Source organism: Scardinius erythrophthalmus (assembly GCF_964197995.2).
Source record: "Scardinius erythrophthalmus genome assembly, chromosome: 23".
Lineage (NCBI taxonomy): Eukaryota > Metazoa > Chordata > Actinopteri > Cypriniformes > Leuciscidae > Scardinius > Scardinius erythrophthalmus.
In genome coordinates, this window is record NC_138243.1 from 8,099,454 (window position 1) to 8,122,223 (window position 22,770).

General features: G+C 40.0%; 1 protein-coding gene across 1 annotated transcript in view; it reads left to right on the forward strand.

Moving 5' to 3' along the window:
• The window catches only part of adamts6 (ADAM metallopeptidase with thrombospondin type 1 motif, 6), an 84,369-nt gene that overhangs the window by 31,960 nt on the left and 29,639 nt on the right, over positions 1–22,770 (forward strand). The window contains exons 11-14 of the mRNA XM_081354503.1: positions 7,411–7,518; positions 13,245–13,390; positions 16,829–16,892; positions 21,628–21,730. Of these exons, the coding sequence (XP_081210629.1) occupies positions 7,411–7,518; positions 13,245–13,390; positions 16,829–16,892; positions 21,628–21,730 (421 nt within the window). The remainder of the gene's footprint in view (positions 1–7,410; positions 7,519–13,244; positions 13,391–16,828; positions 16,893–21,627; positions 21,731–22,770) is intronic.

Sequence of the window (22,770 nt, forward strand, 5' to 3'; positions counted from 1 at the left end):
TTATACAGACGGAGCAACAAATACATTTTTTACAGACTTTTTTTTCTAAACATCCAACCAAAAATGAACTATCATGGCAGCAAGCACAATTGTTCTGTAGTTGGGCAATTCCACGCAAAAATGTCACATCCATAACGCCAACTAAATACCATTGCATTGTGTTGGTGTTATGGATGTGACAGTTTTGCGTGGAATTGCCCAGTTGCTTAACCCTCAAAACCATAAATGTTTCGCCAATCATTATTACATATTCGGGTCTTTAACGACCCAGATCTTTATGGATCTGTATAAAACTCTTCTAATATTAGACTAACAATTACAGAACAGTAAAATAAAGCATAATTTGTTACCGTTTGAGCAGATCCTTACCATCATCACTGTCCTCGTCAGAGCTCATTTCCCAGTACATTCAGCATCTGGCTAATATTCACAATCTCAAACATATTCTCAAAACTATCATTTCCAACATCTTAAACATCAAAATTAATATATCACTGACAGCTTCTTCACCAGATCCACCATACAGTGTCAGTGACACTAATATTGTTGAGCCATTTAAAGTTTTGCTGATGATCCTTCCTATTCTTTTGTTTTCTGCCTGCGGTAACTGTGAGTGAAACAACACTTCATCATTGTGTATCAGACACTGCCAGCTTGTGGAGTAAAGATAAATTCCACTTATTTAGTCATCAAAGATTCAATTATTGTTGTGCAGAAAAAATATACTTGTATACACTGTTACACACCTCGGGTCGTTAGCGACCCTATACAGTTTTGTACAAAAAATGAATGGGAAAACGGGCATTCTTTTATAATTGTATTCTTTTTTTTTCCTGTTATATTTTTTAGAATTAATTTATTGAGGAATACTAAGAAGGTTAATGTATAACTTTAAAAAATAAATGAGGAAGAGGGTTGTGAATGACGTCCCGGGTTAAAATTCAGGAGAAAGTTGAGAAGATTTTTGAATTATGTACACAATGCGGTAGATGTTGGATTTTTTAAACACTGCAGAAATGTTGTTCTGACATTTTTAGAATTACTTAAAGCTGCATTCCGTAACTTTTTTTAGTTAGTAAGTACATAACCAGCCAGTGTTCAAAACTATATGCTTGCCTTAGCTCGATTCAAAATGGTAAGCTTGTAATAATGTTTTTTAATTCCAGTGGTACTGGTGGATTTCCGTGGGAAATTCGAGCATGTCTTTGCGTCATTACGTCACATCTATACCCATAAAGAAGGTGTCCCGGCTAGTAGGCTATATTGCGTGAGGATGTTGGAGGTGGAGATTTATAGCCTTTTCTCACAGCACTTGATATAAACATCAATTTGATGGCAGATCCAGAAAGGTTCAAACGACAATCACCAGTGACAACTGGAGATTCACCCATTGTAAAATGCAAAAGACTTTGGACTTTGGAGTGGCTACAGAAAAAAAGAGACTGCAACCGGGCCCAAGCGAAAACAAGGATAAATATCGGAAGGGCATTAAATGTAGTCAAGCAATGTTGATGTTGTTAACATTAACAATTTGAGAACAAAGTATAATTTGAATGGTTTGACGTGATATGATAAGCGATTGTTAGATTTAATCTGCGTGATTTACTGCAATGCTTTTTTTCCCCTTAGTTTGTCAGAACAAAAGTGGATGTTACGTCCAAAAAGTAGAATCTGTGATTCCGAATGACAGTATCCACACCGGCGCGTTGACTGACAGTCGCACATTCTCCTCAAAACACAACCCACGTAAAGTTGATAATTGCGCAAATAACTGCAATTGCAGATTGCAAACAGAGATGGTGACAAAGAGGAAAAACTACGGACTGCAGCTTTAAGTTAAATATTTGGTAGTTGTGGTAAATATCCCAAATCGATGCCAACAATGGGTGAAGTCTGTTTGTAAGCAGTTTATGGACTTGATGAATTTTCGTATTTTTACTGTCTTTGAAATGCTTCATTCAAATGCACAGATTGCTTTAATTTAAAAGCTGGTTTTGTTTTCATCGTTAAAACACATCATATTGACATTTTTAGTCTATTTAAAGAAATTTACCAAATAGGTGTTTTCAAAACATTCCAAAAGCATTTTGTTTGGATTACTTTTTTAGGTGCTCTTTCAAGAATGTTTAAAATATGTTACTGAGACATCGCCTAACTGCAACCAATGCAAGGAAGCAAAAAGCGCTAAATATTCAATGTAAATGCAAATTTTTGTCCTAACCAAGTGTGCTTTGCTAGAAAATGCCAGGACACAGAGCAATATAATGTGAACACATCCGATTTTTGCTACATTCTTGATGCTTTACCTGTGAGGTCAGAACCTGCTGCATATGTATTAAATCCAAGAGCTGATTTTAATAACACTGGACGATTCAGAAGGCGGTTTGGACATAAAGAGCAAGACAGCTACTTAAAGAGCTCTGAGGAGACATGAAGCCGGAGGTCAAGCAGTTATTTTTACCACTGACCCAAAGGAGACTAGCCAAAGGACATGATTTGTTCAGCAGGCAACATTACAAGAAGAGCTCTCTGATGTACAGAGCAGTGAGGGGGAAAACGTGCTGTGAGTGAGTGCTGTGGTGTCTCATTTGGACTTGTAAAGAATATATCGAGTTTAAGTTTTTGTAACACTTGCCCTGATTGTGGAGAACTTTTGGAAGCTTTAAGAAACACAGGTGATAGCAATCAGCTGAGATTATTTTCACTTCCTTTGAGGGCTAGAAGGGAGGCTGCCAAGTTGATACTCTCTTGTAGTATGTCACATGATGCCATTCATGTTGTCGAAATTAAAGATTGTTGTTTTATCAGCACCTGAAACGAGCTTTGCCGAGGACCGTTTGAAGTCGGGCCACATATCTTTCAGAGAAAGTCCATACTTGAGGTTTGTTTCTTTTCCTGCCGAATCCCCAGACTTTTGGAAATGATAATGATTTTACCCAAAGAATAACAAACTTAAGCAAATAAACTGACACAGGGGGGAAAAAAGAGCTTGAAGCAAGCCAGGAAAATTAATGATCAATAAGAGATGGCGCTCTGCTTAGTACAAATATGCGGCTTTGCTTTCTACACCAGAAAAGAATTAAATTACCCGAGATTACAGAGTTCTTTTGTTTCATTGAGAGATATATCCGACAGTGGATGAACGCATGCCAAAAAGAGAACCCTGTAATTTCTCTCTTAAGCTCATAACTGTGGTATAGATCAGCATGGAAGACGGTCATGTAAAGAAAAAAAGTCTTGCATTCCCTTGGCTCAAGTTTAATACAGCGTGTAGTGTTAGTGGATTCTGACAATCTTTTTTTTTCTGCCAACCATCTGTTTTATACATGCCTTTGGAGAATTATAACCACACCAGCGAACCAGAGGTTTGAATTTGGTTTGGAAAAACTGTTACGGAGAGATAAACACACACCCAGGGGGGTGGACGAAAAATTCGAAACCTAAAAATATATTAATATCAAAGACCTAATAAGGTACACAACCACCTTTTGCCTTCAATCCTTCTTGGAATGCTGTCATACACATCCTGAATGGTGTGGAAAAAAAAACATTGAACCTATTGTGTCTTTAGGACAAAGGCAGTGGAAATCTATTTCTTAATCAGATCAGTGGTGTTTGGATCTAGTAACTAGGGAGGATGTGGGAGGCATTAGACTTTATCCTTCTGTTTATTTAACCATCTATTAATTAGCATTGCATATGGGGAGATTATCACCATGGAATATGAGAACATCATAAAATATTTAGTGGCAGTGGAGAGCACCTAGTATGGTAAAGTGGGTTCGGCAATTTCGAAGTTACTGGGTCATGACGCTGGAGGCTGGATATGGATGAGTAAACTTGTGACAACTTTTATGCTGATGTCACCCATGTTTTGCATATGATGTCATAACATTTCCTCACTTCAAGACATTAAATAATTGTATAGTTTTTGTGGTATGTTCACTTTCAGCTGGTTATTTGACTATTCGACCTCTTTGCATGGGTGGTTAATGAACTCAAACATCATACACATATGTGATTAATCAGATATATGCACAGCATATGCATAATATTACATTATATCTTGCACCTGACTCAGCTGTCATATACATTGATGTTAGTTAATTTTACTCATTTAGTAGTTTTACTAGAATGCCATCTATGTCAAATTCATACCAGAAGTGGCTCTGAAAACTCTAAAAAAAAGTTTGATAGTAATTACTTTGGTCTTAGTGAAGTAGGCCAATTTTTATGCTACCCTGCACTCCCAGTTTAAGCCCGTCAGTGCCTGAGTCTTGCTGGTCAAGCCTACCCCTCTGACCCTCTCAGCATGAGCATCTTGAATGAGCCAGCAGGAAACCTTATTAAAACCAGCTGCAGAGGTGGAGCTTTTGCAACCTGAGAGTGGCAGTTTGCTGCTTTATTTAATCTGGATGGGCTGGCCAGCTGAGTCTTATTTACTGACCTGGGGTCAGTGGCGGTGCTCTCTATCATAAGTCTTTTTCATGGGGGCACTTCTCTGTCCTGTAAATCCTGTGAAGTTCAAGCTTTAAAGGGACTTTGTGCACTTTATTGGGAAATACAATGCAGGGTTCTACAAAGCTACACTATCTTCCTATGTTCAAACTTCAGGCCCCAGCATAGTTCCTTCAGAGCACATGGAAGTTAGCCCTTTGGTCAGCTACTAATAAGGGAGTTCTCACAATTCATCCTCACTATGCCAATACTTTTTTAACCCATTTCCAGCTGTGATGTGCTAAGTTCGTTATGTAAATTTTAGGGAGTTCTACTGATTTTGAAACTTAACTTGATGAGCAACAAAACGTCTTCTAAAAAAGCTTAGATATTTACATTAGCAAAACTTTGGCTAAATTTTGCATGCAAAAGAAGGCCCATTGTCCATGAAGCACCGCTTACTGATCACTTCCGAACCAAGCTGCTTTACATTAGTAAATGCTGTGAATTTAAGTCATATACAGTGAATTATGGGTAGGGCTGTCAACGTTAATTCATTAACGCATTCAATTAACTAAAAATTCTTAACGTGTTAAAAAAATTATGCAAATAACGCATTTAACGTCAAAATATCCCACAACTGTATGACCAGATGATGTGCAAACTACATTTCCCGGCTTGATAAAGCAAACCAGCGTCTTGCTAGTAAAGTTTTGATGGATGAGGATTGCAATCATGGTAAAAATGATTGCGGTGACAGTAAGCATCCATGAGTCCATTATATGAATGCGCGCTCTCGATGCACTGATGGCACATTGTATTTACGCACAGACACATTTCACTACATTCAGGTTGTTTCTACGCACATTCAGGTTAATGTTTTGATTTGTCATGTGTATGTTGCTGTGTTTAGTAATTCTGAATGGATCTGTGTACTGTAGTTGGTATTGTAGTCAGGTTATTGGATTCATTATTTATTTATTTTTTGCCATCTCCATGTGGTCCTCTTCTGTATTTCAACAAAAAGGTATGATTAATCACAATTGAAATGTTTACTCTATTGACAGCTCTATTTATGGGTAAAAGCAAGTCTGTCAAGTGGTAATATTCCCTTGGCCATTATCCAAGCTTCTCTGCTCCGGGACAAGGAAAGTCCTGGCCTTTACAACCTTCCTCCCTTCCTTGCGGGCCAGGCATTAGCCACATGAGGTCTAAGAGCAGAGCACTAAGGTTAAGCTAGGTAAATTTCTTTTTATTTGACACAGCCCATAGGGAATACTTGCCTAGGGAGAACGCTTTAAACTGCGACCTTGGCTTGGCCCACCACTACCTCCAGAGGGAGCATATACGTGAACTGGTAGAAATATTGTTTCTCACTATCCTTGACCCTAAATACTCAACCCCTAGGGAACCACAGGGGAGCTTCAGCTCCACTATCCCAAAGCAATTGGGGAAAGTGCTCTCACCCTGCCTGGACTCGTCCAGGATCCAAAGACTCCCAGCACTTGATAAGGTGCCCAGTAAAAAGAAGGGATGCTATATGGCACATGTTGGGGTGGAACGGTTCACAAAATCCTCGGAACGGTTTTCGGTTAGATTCGGTATACATTGTTAATGTTTTTTTTTTCTTTTTACCACTTTAGAAATACCATACATCAGCATAAAATATATAGCCTTATTATCTACCATTTACAATATTTAAAAAATAAGTTATTTTCAAGATCATGTAATAAAAAAAACTGAAAGAATGAGGCAGCTTGATTTTACAAATAGACACATTATTGTGACACTGACAATCATAAATAATAATTTTTATGTAAAATAATTAAATAATTAAATAATTAAATCTGTGAGATTCTGATACAGCAAGGCTTTTCATTTATTTGTAAAAAAGTTTACAACTGTTGGCCTTAGACTAATTGTAGCTGAGAACAAAAACACTTATTGTCAAATTTAAAGAATCGGCTTTCTTGTCACTGTCAGTGCCTACATTTATTACAGTGTTGTTTAAATGCTTTTGGTAGTAGAAGTTGTTCTTTCCTACCCGACTTTCTCTTTCTTTTGCTGTCAGTTGACACACTGGGGTGACGCTTTCCTGTAGCTCAGTGGTAAGAGCATTGCGTTAACAACGCAAGGTTGTGGGTTTGATCCCAGGGGATTGCACATACCTATGTATAAATGTATAGGATTATGCAATGTAAGTCGCTTTGGATAAAAGCGTCTGCCAAATGCATAAATGTAAATGTAAATGTCTCCACAGATGAGCTAACCTATTGGAAGTGTTTCAATTAGCATAAGCAACACGTGCAAACGATACTGTCGGTGCCTTGGTGAAGTTGACCTGCTGGACTGCAGCACTCGACACTCCTAACATTGGCCTCCATGCCAAATGATAAAAAACAAGTTACGCTGCGCGTGGCCGGACCCAAACAATACACACGTGTCTCAAATCGTGACAAGTGAATTGAACAGTTCAGATTTTTTTCATGAACCGTTCCACCCGTAGCACATGCTTCAGACGCCATCACCAATCACGCTATGGCGTCCCCCATAGTGTCAATCCAAGATTCAGTGTTGAGTTCCACTATGAAAGGGAACTGTTTTTGCTTGCTGTATAACGCATAATTTGTCATGTCAAATCAGATTTTGTCCAATCAAATTCTTTTTAGAATAAGTATGTCTCCTCCACGAAAACCACCTGCCACTGACTAGCAAGTAGCATGTTCATGTAGCAGTGACGTAACTACAGCCTATTGGCTATTAAAAGGGGGAGTATCCTTTCAGTATGCCCCACCCAAACATCTTGTTTCAATAGGTATGTCAACGCAAGAAAGAAGCGATTTCATCGGGTCTCTAAAAAGCCTGCTGGGGAAGCCAGCCCACTGCACAATGCTAATCTTGTTTCCATTTTTTTTCTGCTCTCTCTTGGAAATGTATATATTCTGACCAACTTGCTTTTGCCTTCTTTCCTAGGAAGTGTGTAGAGAGCTCTGGTGCCTTAGCAAAAGTAATCGCTGTGTCACCAACAGTATCCCCGCCGCAGAAGGAACCCTGTGCCAGACCAGCACCATTGAAAAGGGGGTAAGTCAGTGTGCCATAAGGGGGAAAATTTTATGCAATGGGAAAGGTTATGAAATGGCAGGTAATGGGAAACGGACTCCTCATGGCTCCGGGTATGGCATCTGGCCATGCTCTCATTGTACCAGATATGGGAATAAGAAAGCCTATTCCCAGTGTTCACTCATGCAAGCAGCGTTTGGGTCATCAGTTTTCTGCCGGGCCAGGTTAGAGAGACAGTTTTAACAAAGATTAGGGTGGCCATTGTCCTCGCTCGTAGGATGGCTCAAGAGGAAGAATGGAAGAGGACCACGAGCTGTCGATCTTTGTTACCATTCGCTCAATGGATCTATTTACTGCCAAGCTCTTGTGCGTTGTCTTGGACAAGCAGCGAGCCCCAGGTTGAGCCGCTGTTTTTTTTTAGCGGGTGGCGTACTTATGTCTGCCCCTGGCTGGGTCAGCATCAAAGTAATACGAATGTCAGCCATTTCTCACCCAGCGTGTAATGGAGTGGAGGCCCTGCCAGCTCCAGAAAGACGAGAAATGGAAAGGCAGAGAAAAAGGAATGACCACACATGCTACTGAATGTGCTTTCCACCATCAGCACTGATAATGAATTTGTCACATCGTAAAGAATGGCTGTCGAACACTGCAGGAAGCACAATGCCAAAAAGCCACCCATTATAAGGCAGAATTCATTCTTGATCTGCTACTTAGGACTCTCTTCCCCTTTTTTTGTCATGTGATGTGACAACATGAAATAAAAATGTACTCTACTTGCTTTCTTAATAAATTCCCTAATTTATCAGTGCATATTATTATTATTTTTATAAAATAAAAAAAATTCACAATCTTTTAGTAATAAATAATATATGTAATAGTGATATATAATATACTTTTAGTGAGATACTAGCCAATTAGTCTCGCGTAGCCAGACCTTCAGACTGACGACAGAAGGTCTGGACTCTATCGCAGCTTTCATTGGCCAAGGACAGCCCAAGACAGGCCCGGCTGCAGGATGAAATGACTGAGGGGGCATGTGAAATTGTTAAGGGGGCTTAACACCATCAATGAACAATACACACTGATAACTTGCTTAGTAAAAAAGATACTAATACATAATAAGCCAGCGTCATTTATTATGCATATATTAACCCTTTCACGCTTAATTTGAATATTCTAACTGACTCCCATAGTGAGTTTTTTCAAGGCGACTGTTATTTTAGAACGTTCCCCCTTAATGTTTCCATGGCGACGCGTCATAATTTGTCACGTGACACACCGCAACCACAATAACACTGACAGATGTATCGCTTTTATTTCCTTTTCCCTTTTTTATTCAAAATATTCACAAACTTGCTTACCATGTCATCAACTATCTGATATTCCGATTCTCTGCAAGAAAGTGCAGAGAAAAGTGGTCGGTGAACTGTGAGAAGAGTAAACTTCATAATTACTTCCACTGTGTTTGTCTGATATGAATAACACACGTCGGCAAATTATATTTGAATAGATTATTATTGCTGCTTCCACATACATCAGTGTGTATTTTACAAACTCCAAATGTATTGTTTTACTAGTGCTTATGTGTATTTAAATATCTGAAACCTAAAATAAACATTGTGAGGTTGAAAACGCTGTGATATGACAGCGCTGCGCGCGTCCGTCTCTGGCTCAGCGCCAGCCAACGCTTGAAAGCACAGTTTGAATCTGGCAGTTATGTCGTCAATGAACATTCTAAATCCCATATGTGTGACCGTACTCTCAGCACTGAAATAAAAATCCCATATACCACTCAAAAGGTTAAACATTTCATTTGTAACCATGAATACAAAAATGAAACTGAGGGGGCACAAATCAGATCTGAGGGGGCAATGCCCCCTTTTGCCCCCTCGTGGCGCCGGGCCTGGCCCAAGATAATAAACCGGCGTGCATTTAATCAGTTATTAATTCAGGAACATTGTGCAAGTTTACTGCAACACTGGAGCCGCGAACTTCACATACTTTTGAAAATCTTGCATTTAGTTGATCCTAGTAAGCGCTCATTCTCACAGTTGTAAACACTATAGTGTTCTTCTTCCATGAGGGGGTTTGGCATCACAGCATTAGTTTCCAGGCGGACCATTAAAGAACCTCACACACGTCTCACAGACATTCATCCAACTAGATGACGAAAATCGAAAAGTGTTTACAGTTAAATGTGCTATAGGCATCAGATGTTCAGCCAACTGTCTGAAGTTGTCTCTGAGTTGAGTCTAATGGAAGTTGAGTCTGAGGCTGAGACTACAAGCCAATAAACCAACCAATAACCATTCATTTTGATTTTATCTGCATCAGCCAGCAATCATGTCCACTGGGCAGATTATTAAAAAATGTGTGACTCTTGTATCAGTTCCATAATCTGCTGACCGGTATGTCAAATTATAATAAACAATTTCTGTATTCAAAATGTACCCCTTACTGCACACCCCCCATTTTGGCAAGTGTGGCATAAATGACATACCCAAAATAAAAAGGTTGCTGCTCACAAGTCATTCTGAATAGACACATAATCAACATATATTTAGAAAGTCAACACTTGAGAGTTTACAGTTCAAGACTCAGAATTACTCATACTGTTATTACTATGGAGATATATAAGCTCAAACATTAAAAATAAAAATATTAAGAATATCATTTTTAAATGTATAAAAATATGTTGAACAACAATAATCTGGGGCCGTCGGCGATCTTTACATGTGAAGGGGTTATATTTAAATGAATACAATTTAAAATATGAATCAAAATTAATTATTTTATTTTGTACATTTTAAACATTCAATAGTCTGATGAAAGTCTTGTCAAATTATAACAATTTATAAATTCAAAGCAAATATTTTTAACTTCAAAATACTTTACTTTCAAAGCATGCATATGATACAGTACCTTAAAATGATGCTGACGGAGGCAGCTCACTAGGCTTCAGAACAGAGCGTCTGTTAGATAAGACATTCTTTAAGAGGTTATTTTGGACCTGCCTGCTAGTGTCTTAGCACACCACCCTGATTTCAGACACTGGTAGCTGAGGACACAGCCTTTCCCTTGCCAAGTTCTTCCTGTCTGTGAACGAAAGAAATAAATAGAGTCTGAGAACAAGAACAACCATCCAGACAGAGGGAGAGAGTGAGAAAGAGACAGAACTTAACCTACTGACACAGTTGCACTGTGACGACAGTTTCCAGCGTCTCCAATCCTTGTCCTCATGTCCCCTTGGTTGGATGGATTATGAGGTAGAGTGTTGAGAAGATTTCACGTGGTCCTGACGCATTACAATGCCTTGAGTCTGTTTTTATTCTGGAGTAGATTCAGATTAGGGACAGTAGGTGAATGCGCTGTTTACACGATACAAGATTTGGTCAAGAGATTTCTCTCAAATGACAGCTGCAGTTAACTTATTGGACATACTAATTACAATCATAACTGTAATGAGCAAGGGAATGCTCATGGATTAATAATGTCAGAGGAAATGGACCAATAATAGGTACTAATAAAAATACCAGTTTTTTTTTTTTTTTTTTTTAAGAATATTTCACTCAAAAATGTCATTATTTACTACCTGTATTTCAAGATGCATTTCACCAGATGAACAATGGCAAATGGCATTGGAGTTAATAACATAAGAGAGTCCACAATAAATAAATTAGTTTAAAATCTATCTTAAAACACATATGCCATGTGTTTGTTTGTTTTTGTGTGTGTGTGTGTGTGTGTGTGTGTGTGTGTGTGTGTGTGTGTGTGTGTGTGTGTGTGTGTGTGTGTGTGTGTGTGTGTGTGTGTGTGTGTGTGTGTGTTTTAAATCTACTCTTGGTATTCATGTTGGTATCTGATTTTTAACATTTTTATTCTATTTTCAAAAAAAGTTAATGATGTTTTATTACATTTTAAAATGTCATGTTGTGTAACCATCAATTAAAAATAACATTTTCCATTTATCTTTAAATAAATATTACAATTTAAAAAAAAGAATCATGTCATTTGACCCATATGTCGTATCAATCATGAAATACCAGTTTGCAGACATGCCATTTCAGTAGATTTTGTATTGACATTTGTAGAATTTGTAGAATTTTTCTGTTGAAATGCAGTGTCAATTCATAGACACCGATCCCAAAATGGCCAACCACCCGTGTAAAATCATGAGATATACTCCATATTCTCATTGTAACCAATTATAAAATTGACTGACATTCGGGAACGCTTGTCCTTTCAGTTTTTTTTTTTTTTTGTACAATGATAAATTGCATTTTAAGTCATTGGCCCGAACCCAGAGTACTCCCCCGTATCCCTGGCTAGTCAAGTCAAGTCACCTTCATTTATACACTATTATACACTTCATTTATACACAGTTATACTTTTAACGGACTGTTTAAAAGCAGTTTTACAGTGATAATAGGAAATTAAAGTAACAGAGATTGTTTTGGCTTTACAGCAGCTCTAGAATAAAGTAATTGTCCAGCTAAAGTTAGTTTTGATCCGTTGCAACAAAAAACCCTTAACGCGCTCCGGCCCGCTCATTCGCACAACAGTGCCTGGTGACTTGAGAATGCAAAACTTGAAATAAGTTACAATGTGCAAGCCTTGGGAAAAAAAAAAATTCTCTGTGCAAGCTTTAAAAACGAAAACCTGTGAAAACGCTGACAGCGTGCACATGCGTATTACGTGTTTAGTCTATAGGTATGCGCGTTTGAATATATATGTGCGCTGGCGAGTAGTCTTTCTTTTCAAATTTACCTAAACAAATTACTTGTCTGGCCTTAAAAATGTAGAATACAGAATTATCGCTTCCGCGTAGCCACGTGAACCGAAACTATTTTGACAACGCTTTATCTGTACAGAGGTAAAGGGAAGGGAAGGAGGCCTTCACAGGGGAGAGACTAGTTGACACTTCAGGACTGCGTTGTCATCGTGTCCAGGCGCAGGTCCTTCATCAGATCTGGATCCGGCAGACTGCGGTAAACCTCGGGATAAACAGAGAGACTAATATTAGCGTAGACGCCATCCTTCTTATGATGTAACAAGTACATCAGTATTTATGAGGAGTGTTCCCGGTTCCGGCTGACATAATCTATGCAGCCTAACAATGAATTATAGAAGTTTATAATGTGTTGTGTATGCATGTCAAAGAGATGTGTTTTTAGTCTGTTCTGCTTGGAAATGTCGGGTTGAAGCTATATTTTTCGTTAATTTAGCCACTGTTTCAAGTAAGTACTAGGGTTTTGTTTATTTTCTTTTAATAGGGTTGAAAAATAAGCAGATCTAGCAGTTTTAAGGCCAATCTGTATGCAATCGTGCTCTCTTCCCATGAAATGTGAAAAAACTCTAGTTGCGCTCCATTTTTCTGGCTGCTCTCTTAAGGGCCCGAGTGTGCTCGCTGTACCACGACGTTGGACTATTTTCTTTTATCTTCTTTAAGCGCAAAGGAACAACTGTGTCTAAAGTGCTGGAAAAGAGAGTCAAAAGTTTCTGTCGCAACAAGCTAGGATAGGAAACAGCTGAGAGTGAAGAATGAATAAAGATGTGTTTATTTTTGGTGTATGTGCACTTGCAAGTTTCCAATAAAAAAAAGAAAGAAAGATGGGGGTTGTGGGTGGCATGGGGTGTGGTCACTCACTGGCAGAAACATAAGTCGGCGCCTATGGTTTCAATAGATTTGAGAGCTATGACAGAGGGGAAAATTTATAAGAACTAATTTCTCCATATCTGTGTGTTAGTGGTGTTATCAGGGTGAATGTGTGGCGTTTGGGACATGGCCGCAGAGCGTGGACGGAAGCTGGGGACCTTGGACAACCTGGGGCGAGTGCAGTCGTACCTGCGGTGGTGGCGTCTCCTCGTCCATGCGACATTGTGACAGCCCAGCGTAAGTAGGCAAAGTAAGCCAGAACAAAGCTGAACAGGTCCTTATTTGGTCCATCACTACTGCTCACACTAGTCTCATTACTGTCTCACCTTTCTGCACAAAGATGTATACAATTCAATTCAATTCAATTCAAGTGAAATCCAGTCATTTTAATAGGAATCCACACAATTTTGAATTTTACTTCAGGGCGAAAGACTTCGATTTGCAAAGTTGGTTGTGGAAATTCGCTGTGTTGGCCAACAGAAAGCTGCTTGATTTGAAAGTGATGTCTGTGTGACTTGTGCTTCATATATCACTACACTATCTATTACCATTTCAGTCATATCCGACTCTTGGTGATTCTATGGCCATCTCTTGCCATACACGAGAGACTGTCCATGCATTTTCTTGGCAATGATTTTTCCCAACTCTCCCCATTACATGGCTTGGGACTCACACAAACACGCATTCACACCTACGGGCAATTTAGCGTTTTCAATTCACCTATACTGCATGTTTTTGGATTGTGGGGGAAACTATTGACTATTGACAATAAACAATGGACCTTTTTTGCCTGAAAACTTTTGCTAATATGACCGCACCTTTAGCGTTTACTGTTGCAGTTTCAGGTACACTACCAGTCAAGTTTCGAATAATTAATTACTCAATGTTAATTAATTGCTTAATGTAAATAGTTGCATTTATTTGATCAAAGTACTGTAAAATATTTTGAAATATTACAATTTAAAAGAACTGTTTTCTATTTTAATATATTTAAAATGCAATTTATAAGAACCAGCATATTAGAATGATTTCTGAAGGATCATGTGACACTGAAGACTGGAGTAATGATGCTGAAAATTCAGCTTTGATCACAAAAATAAATTACATTTTAAAATGTATTCAAATAGAAAACAGTTATTTTAAATTGTAATAATATTTCACAATATTACACAATATTTTTACTCTATTACTCTATTCTAGTATTTTTGATCAAATAAATGCAGAGCATAAGCGACTTCTTTCAAAAACAATAAAACCTTTTTGATTATAACTGGTAGTGTACTTAAACTGAAGAATATGTGTAGCAATCCCAGGCACTGTATTAAAAATTGTTTTAATATTTTACTAAAATATTAAATGTTGCAATGTTGAGAAAACCCTTACTCAATTTGTCAAGCAAATGTAATGATGATTGTTGGTCCAAAATGATTTTTTAGTTTCGAATTTTGCCGGGTTTTTTGTCCAGTTTCTCCAAACTTTTCATAGGTAGCCACAGGAGCTCAAAATAGGTTTGTTTGTAGATGGAGTTTAGGTTTCATTCCCGGCGGTTGCGGAAATGTCTATCCTCACACTCTCGCTGCAGACAGTGGCGGGAGTGTGGCCGGTGTAATATGTAACACCTGTGTAAGATGATCGGCCCTTAAAACCTGGCTACCCGAGAGAAAGGAAACCCAAGCACTTCAAGCCAAGCTGCCCTGGAAAGCATTCATTAAGAGTGGCCCTGAGAAAACAGCACAACCAGCCGCTCTTGGTGCCAGACGGCACGTAGGGAGTCAGAGGAAGATGGCCAGAATCACCTAAGGCTTGGCAAACCTCATTACGCTGCCCTCAAGGGTTAAAATAACCTGCTGAGGAATGGCCAAACAGCTTAGCTGTTCACTGAGAGAGACCTGGATGCATATATCAAGTATTTATAAGGCAATGAGGAAAAAGTGCATACTGCCCTGCTGGTCATAACAACCTGAACAGACACTGGAGATAGTACAAATGTCTTGAGCTCTCTGTCAAACAAACACAAATGGAAACTGCTTTTCATATTTGCTTGCGGGTTGAAGAGTTTTCTGAATTTCCATTTATGGAACTGAAGTCAACCTTGATAGAATACGCGGATACTCGAGGGGCTTATTAGGGGCCCGGTTATTAATTATGGGGATTATTGTTTATAGAATTGGAAATCACTGGCCTGAGGGGCATCTTGCTCTTGAACAATGGAACTCCATGTAAGGCTGAAATTGTCACGGTTCTGCAAGAGAGAGAGAGGACCCAGACGCAGAATGAGCAGCGGTGATGTTTTATTGACAAGACTGTAGACAGGGCACAGCAAGGAGAGTGAGGCAGCACCAGGTTGGATGATGGTGACGAGGAACCAGAGACTTGATGATCTCTTCGATGTAGCACCAGTCTTGCTGCCAGGCAGAGGCTCACAGAGCCAGAGGCTTGACACTTGAGAAACAGACTGCTACGGTCCGGTCTAGAGAACACAAGACTCACAATGAACAAGACAAGACACAACAATATAAAGCAAGACAAGAGAGAAGATAATAAATTAAACAAGGGGCAAACTAAAACCTGATGTAAATAACTATGGCTATAAAGAAAAGAAAAGAAAACTAGAAATTCTACTTTGTAACATGTAAGATCCAGTTAAACGATAGAGTCTGGATTGGATATATTTCAAGGTGAAGTGCATAACTATTGTGCTACATAACTAAATAAAACATTTGTGGCAATATAGACCTAGTTTGGTTCAAATCACAATAAATCAATCGTATTTGAAAATTCATAGCCTGTGATAAAAAAAAAAAAAAAAATCCACATTAAATCCACAATGGCTAACATCCTGTTGGGCAGATCTAATGATTTTAATTTTGAAAGCTCCCCAGCTTGATGAAAACAACATGTATAGAGTTTGGTAACTGTAGGTAAAATTGACCACACAACAACAGTCAAAAGGGGGCGCTACAGATGTTTATTACAATATACAGGTCGATTAGTGATTATGGGTGACATCACAAAAATGTATTTTGTTGTAGGGGTCAAATAGTTTGACAAATGAAAATTATTTTGGTAAAATTTTGTCAGATGGGTCTATATGATGTTTCACACCAAATTTCATATGAATTGCTCAAACAGCCTCAGGGGAGTTTAAAAAGGCATGATTGAAAAATTCGAAATGACGGTGCTGTTTCTAATTTAATTTTTTTTAAATGATTGTTTTCAAACAGGTTTATCTGCTATTTCTACTGCCCTAGCAGTGTTTTCACCCTATGAGAAGTCAACCTATGAATGACTTACTTAAATTTGTCTTCGCACGTTGAATTTGGATAGAAGGAAGTATTTTAATGTTGAAAAAAATGACACACATTATCTTTAAACTGATCTGATCAGCACAAAAGAGCAAAGTCAACCCAGATCTGAAATATGGCTTTGTGTGTGATCTGATGACCCACTCTGATCTTTAGGACACTAAACTTCAATCTGGAAAAATATGCTTGTGTGTGAGTGCTGCATGTAGAGATTGTGGTTACTGGACCATTTGCCTTCCTCTGTAAAAGCAAATGCAGTACAGATGCTGTCCGGTGTTGATAGGAATGGTGTGTGGATGCATTTTTTACATTGATTCCTTGTCTCTCATGATGGTACCTCATGAGTCTTTTTTTATTCAAACTCTTTCAGGCCGACAGGCGGAGGGAAGTACTGTCTCGGAGAAAGGAAGCGCTACAGATCGTGCAACACTGACGTGAGTTTTTGTAACACTGACGTGAGGCTGTAATCTGAATGATTTTGATTTATACTTAGGATTTTTTAGTTTTAGTTTTTGGAATATTTAGAATTTCCCAGTATTAGCTGCACAATCCATATATTTTCATGTAAAAAAAATAATAAAAAAATTTACTTTAAAAACGGATTATGGTGAGCAAAATTTTAAAATTCAAATCTTCCCCCCACCCCCTTAATCTATTTCAAGGTGGTGTTTTTCTTAAATAAAAATGGTTTTATTCATATTTTTTTTTTATATATAGCTTTAGTGCCCATGTGTTTTAGTTTTGAGGTTTTCTAGATTCTAGTCTAAATCTAAAAATGCCATTCCATTCACAGATATGTGACTTTTCTCTTCTGGTGACTAATGTTGGACTTTTCATTTTCATTTCAAATGCTCTCTAGAATGAGCAGTTAATCATGGTTTTAGGACTGACTATTTTACAAAAATGGAAAAAAGGGGCAAGCCTTTCAATTCAGACTTCCTGATTCAAAGGAAACGTCATTACAGGACTTTATGGGGTTTTTAAGGTGAAAATTGAGCTTGTTAGGCATCCTTTCTACCACAAATCTTAAAAATAACAGTTAAGCACAAGCAACGAATGTGTACTTTGGAAAACAAACAGCACTCCCTTGCACTGAAAATGAAAGGGTCTTGTCCAACACAAACGTGTTGTGGATATGGACTATTGGTGACATTGGGTCAGATTTGGGGAGCTTTAGACAGCAGCCCGGCGCTGATTCAGCGCTTATAAAACAACAACCCCATCACAGATGTATTGTAATTGGTTCTTTGACCTCCTGGAATCAAATGAATCTTTTTGAAGGAGACAACCAAGGGTTGAACACCACTCTCTGGCTGTTTATGTGGGGCATTCCAACGTCTGGATTTATTATGGCTGTGGCTTTGAAATTATTAAGTCATTGAGGATACGGCCCCCCTATGGCTCTGGTTCCAGCCACGGCCATTGTTCAGTACCAAGCAAAGGTCTGCTATCATTTGTTCTACTTTTCAAAACAATGAGCTAATCCGCATCCCTTCACTCACTGCTGACTCCATGATCCGCCAGTTTGCATGGAGACTAGGGTTAATAACAATGCTGCGATGGAAAGAGGCCAAGTCGAGTCGCATATTAAAATTGGCTTTAGGGCAATAATGTTTAAATAACAATGTGAGTTCATTACACAATGCACATACATTATTTGTTTGTTTTTTAGAAAGGGGATTTTTTTTGTAATTACAAGAGGCAAAGAGATATATTAGTTTGATAAAAAAAACAGTAAAACAGTAATATTTTATATAGTGAAATATTAAAACACTTTAAAATAACTGTTTTCTATTTTAATATATTTTAAAATGTAATTTATTTCTGTGATCAAAGCTGAATATTCCGCATCATTACTCCAGTCTTCAGTGTCACATGATCCTTCAGAAATTTTGAAAACAGTTGTGTAGCTTCACATTTTTGTGTAATCCGTGATACATTATTTTTACTCAATATACTTTGATGAATAGAAAGTTTAAAAGAACAGCATTTATTTGAAATAGAAATATTTTGCATCCATGTAAAAGTCTTTACTGTCACTTTTGATCTATTTAATGCATCCTTACTTATTAATTTCTTTTAAAACAAATCTTACTGACCTATACGTTTTAAATGGTATTATGTGCTATATTCCTGTGACTACTGTCTCGGTTACTATTGTAACCTCAGTTCTCTGATGGAGGGAACAAGACGTGGTGTTGAATGCTGACACTATGGGTCACACTTGGGAGCCCTGTTACTTCAGAAAAGGCCAATAAGAATTGGCGAGAGGAATTTGCATGTGCCACTCCCCTGTACATACGGGTACAAAAGGAGTTGGCGTGCATTCACTTATTCAGGTTTGTGCTTAGGAGCCGAGAGTGTGTCCAGGCCATTCAGAGGGTAGTTCAGCATTGTGGCAAGAGGGACGACACGTCTCGTTCCCTCAATCAGGGAACGGAAGTTACAATAGTAACCAAGATGTTATAGAAAACGACACAACTGCTGATCTGAGTTACAAGGTGGTCGGAAAACCCCTGTGTGCTGGGTAACTAGTGCACTCGTGACATCATAACCTACCCTGCGCCCCACGTAAGCCGTGTAGTTTTTTTGTACCCATCGGGGACTGAAGGACAGTACTTGCAATGAGAATAGGTCGCTTCAGCCGGACTTCCTTGACCTTTTCTGGGAAGCACACCAGTTAGCCAATAGACTCCACTTCAGAGAATAGGCCTGCCTCGTAGAGGGGGCTCTAGCCTGAGTGATGGTGTCTATCACTGTTGGTGATAGCCCACTCAAGTTTTCCACTTCCCGTCCAGGGGCCAGATGTGGAGGTTCCAGAGGTCTGGGTGCAGGTGCCAAATTGTGCCCGTCCTTCCTCAGGGGAATTTGCCAGGGAGGGGCAGTCGTCAGGAGCCTGAGCTCCAAGAACCAAGTCCGTGTAGGCCAGTACGGCGCAACCAACAGGACCTGTTCTTTGTCCTCCCTGACTTTGCACGTCTGTGCAAGCAGGCTCACTTGGGGAAATGCATATTTGCACAGACCCTGGGGCCAGCTGTGTGCCAGTGTGTCCGTGCCAAGGGAGGCCTCAGTCAAGGAATACCTCAGAGGGCAATTGAAGCATTCCTGGGAAGCGAACAGATCTACCTGTGCTTCGCTGAATCAACTCTAGATCAGCTGTACCACCTGGGGCTCCACTCTCCTTGGAGCATCAAAAATGTCTGCTGCATGATTGAGCTCACCTGGTGGTTTTGTATGAAACCGTTGGCGTGTTGTCTGTCCAGACCAACACGTGCTCGTCTTGGATCAATGGCTGAAACCTCGGCAGGGCCAGCAATACCACCAGCAACTTGAGGCAATTGATATGCCAGCATTGAAAAGGTCCTGTCCAGGAACTTGAGGCTGCCCACCTGTTGCATTCAGCTGCCCAGCCCATCTTGGACGCATCTGTTTCCATCCCGAGAAAAAAGATGCTCTGCACTGACTAGAGCTTACTCTTTTCTCAGTTGACCTGAAGTCCCAATCAACGGAGGTGTTTGAGCACCAGGTCCCTGTCTGTGCACAGTAGATCTCAAGAGTGAACTAGAATCAGCCAGTCATCGAGATAATTGAGAATGCCCACTTCGCTTAACGAGGCAAGGGCGGCCTCTGGGACTTTTGGGAAGACGTGAGGAGACAGGGACAGCCCAAAAGGTAGGACCTTGTACTGATATGCCTGATCCAAGAAGGCGAACTGAAGAAACGGTCTGTGCCAAGGAAAGGTCGAGACATGAGAGTATGCGTCCTTCAGGTCTATCGCCACATACCAATCATGTTGGTGAACGCAACGTCAGAATGCGTTTCTGAGTCAATATCTTTAACCGGAGTCTGTACAAGGCCCGATTCAAAACTCACAGGTCTAGGAATGGTCGTAACCCACCGCCTTTCTTCGGTACGATGAAGTAAGGGCTGTAGAAACCCTTCTCCATCTCAGCTGGAGGGACGATCTCTTTTGCGTCCTTCGCCAATAGGACTGTAATTTCCTCATGCAGGAAAGGAGTGTCTTTTCCTGCCACTGAGGTAAAGAGGATGCCATTGAACCGGGGCAGGCATCTGGCAAACTGAATCGCATAGTCGAGTATGATTGTCCTGATAAGCCAGCGTGACAGGTTGGGAAAGTTTAGACAGGCTCCCAAACTCTGCACGAGTGGCACCAGAGGAGCAATCGTGTTTGACATATGGTGGGGCGGCACAGAAGAGCATTGGCCTCCAAGCTGTGTGTCCCAATTCTGTGGCTGTAGGTATACTGGAACACCTACCTTGCTCTGCAAACCCCAACTGGAACTGGCGGGTGAAGAAGCTTTGCGTCCTCTGAACACGCCACAGTGACCTGTGTGGGGTTTTGTGTGTGCTGCGACCAAACATTAGGAGGTGAGGGGCTCACCTCCATCACGTCCAGTCTGCAGGCTTTGTGACCCAGGAAGTGCGGAGTCTGTTTTTTCTCTGAAAAGATGGCAAAACAAAAACAAGAGGAAACCAAGGATTCTCCACCCAGCCCTCCTCCAGGCGAAGGAGCGTGGAGACCTCCTTAATCCAGGACCTAATCCAGGTCTTCAACCGGATTCAAACAAGTTTTTGGATGCTTCAGTGAGCACAGTTGGTTGTGTTATAAGTTCAAACTGCATTAAAACACTCTGAAACTTCTTAAGAAATATTGTCAATTAAAACTCAGAAGAATGAGACGTGAGAAAAAAAGTCACACTGAGACTGAGTAGTTTGAAGGGGTTGAATAGTTGAGAATGGAGTAAAGGCACACTGGTCAACCATATCAAGAGCTCTGCACATCGGCCTGTGTGGGACATAAATAGCCATTACTCCAAATTAACCATGAACCTTTTTGTGCAACCATGTCTGGAGTTTACCAGAAAGGGTTTATATCAAAATTAAAGATAATATGGCTGGCTCTATTTCCCACATAACTCTAGCCACCTCAAAAAAATCATATACCTATGGTGACATAGTGGTGGTAGCACCATGCTATAGGACTTTTCAGTATCTCTGACACTATTTAATGTTGTTCAGTGTATGATTTGTAATTGAATAAAATTAAAGTATTATAAATACTTTGTAAGATAATATAATATACATGAGAGTAAATGAGAGTACCATCTGAATGCTTTTACAAGGCCTCAACGGATCATTCATTTGCAGGCTTGTCCAGCAGGATCACGTGACTTTAGGGAGAAGCAGTGTGCCGATTTTGACAACATGCCTTTCCGTGGGAAGTACTACAACTGGAAGCCATACACTGGAGGTAAGTTCCCAGCCCGCAACACAGAACGACGGGCTACAGAGGGAGCCGCTCTCTCCCACAGCCTTCCCAAAGTCTGGGCTCCAGTGACCGTATACATACTGGCTTGCTGTGTGTACCCTGCTAACACCAACACTGTGAAAGTCTCTTTGATGGTCTGAAAATTCTTTAGATTCCAGATAGAACACCATGTATCGCTAGTCTCTCTCTCTCTCTCTCTCTCTCTCTCTCTGTCTCTCTCTCTCTCTCTCTCTCTCTCTCTCTCTCTCTCTCTCTCTCTCTCTCTCTCTCTCTCTCTCTCTCTCTCTCTCTCTCTCTCTCTCTCTCTGTGTGTGTGTGTGTGTGTGTGTGTGTGTGTGTGTGTGTGTGTGTGTGTGTGTGTGTGTGTGTGTGTGTGTGTTTTTACGTGTGTGTGTGTGTGTGTGTGTGTGTGTGTGTGTGTGTGTGTGTGTGGGTGTGTTTTTACGTGTGTGTGTGTGTGTGTGTGTGTGTGTGTGTGTGTGTGTGTGTGTGTGTGTGTGTGTGCGTGTGTGTGGGTGTGTTTTTACGTGTGTGTGTGTGTGTGTGTGTGTGTGTGTGTGTGTGTGTGTGTGTGGGTGTGTGTGTGTGTGTGTGTATGTGTGCCCTTGTTTATATTACATTGTGGGGACCAAATGTCCCCATAAGAATAGTAAAACCTGAGATCACCTCCATTGTGGGGACCAGCCAGCGGTCCCCACTTTTCAAAAGGCTTATAAATCACACAGGATGAGTTGTTTTGAGAAAGTAAAAATGCAGAATGTTTCCTGTGATGGGTAGGTTTAGGGGCAGGGTTAGTGTAAGGGGACAGAATATACAGTTTGTACGGTATAAAAACCATTACGTCTGTGTGTGTGTGTGTGTGTGTGTGTGTGTGTGTGTGTGTGTGTGTGTGTGTGTGTGTGTGTGTGTGTGTGTGTATGTGTGTGTGTGTGTGTGTGTGTATATGTGTGTGTGTGTGTGTGTGTGTGTGTGTGTGTGTGTGTGTGTGTGTGTGTGTGTGTGTGTGTGTGTGTGTGTGTGTG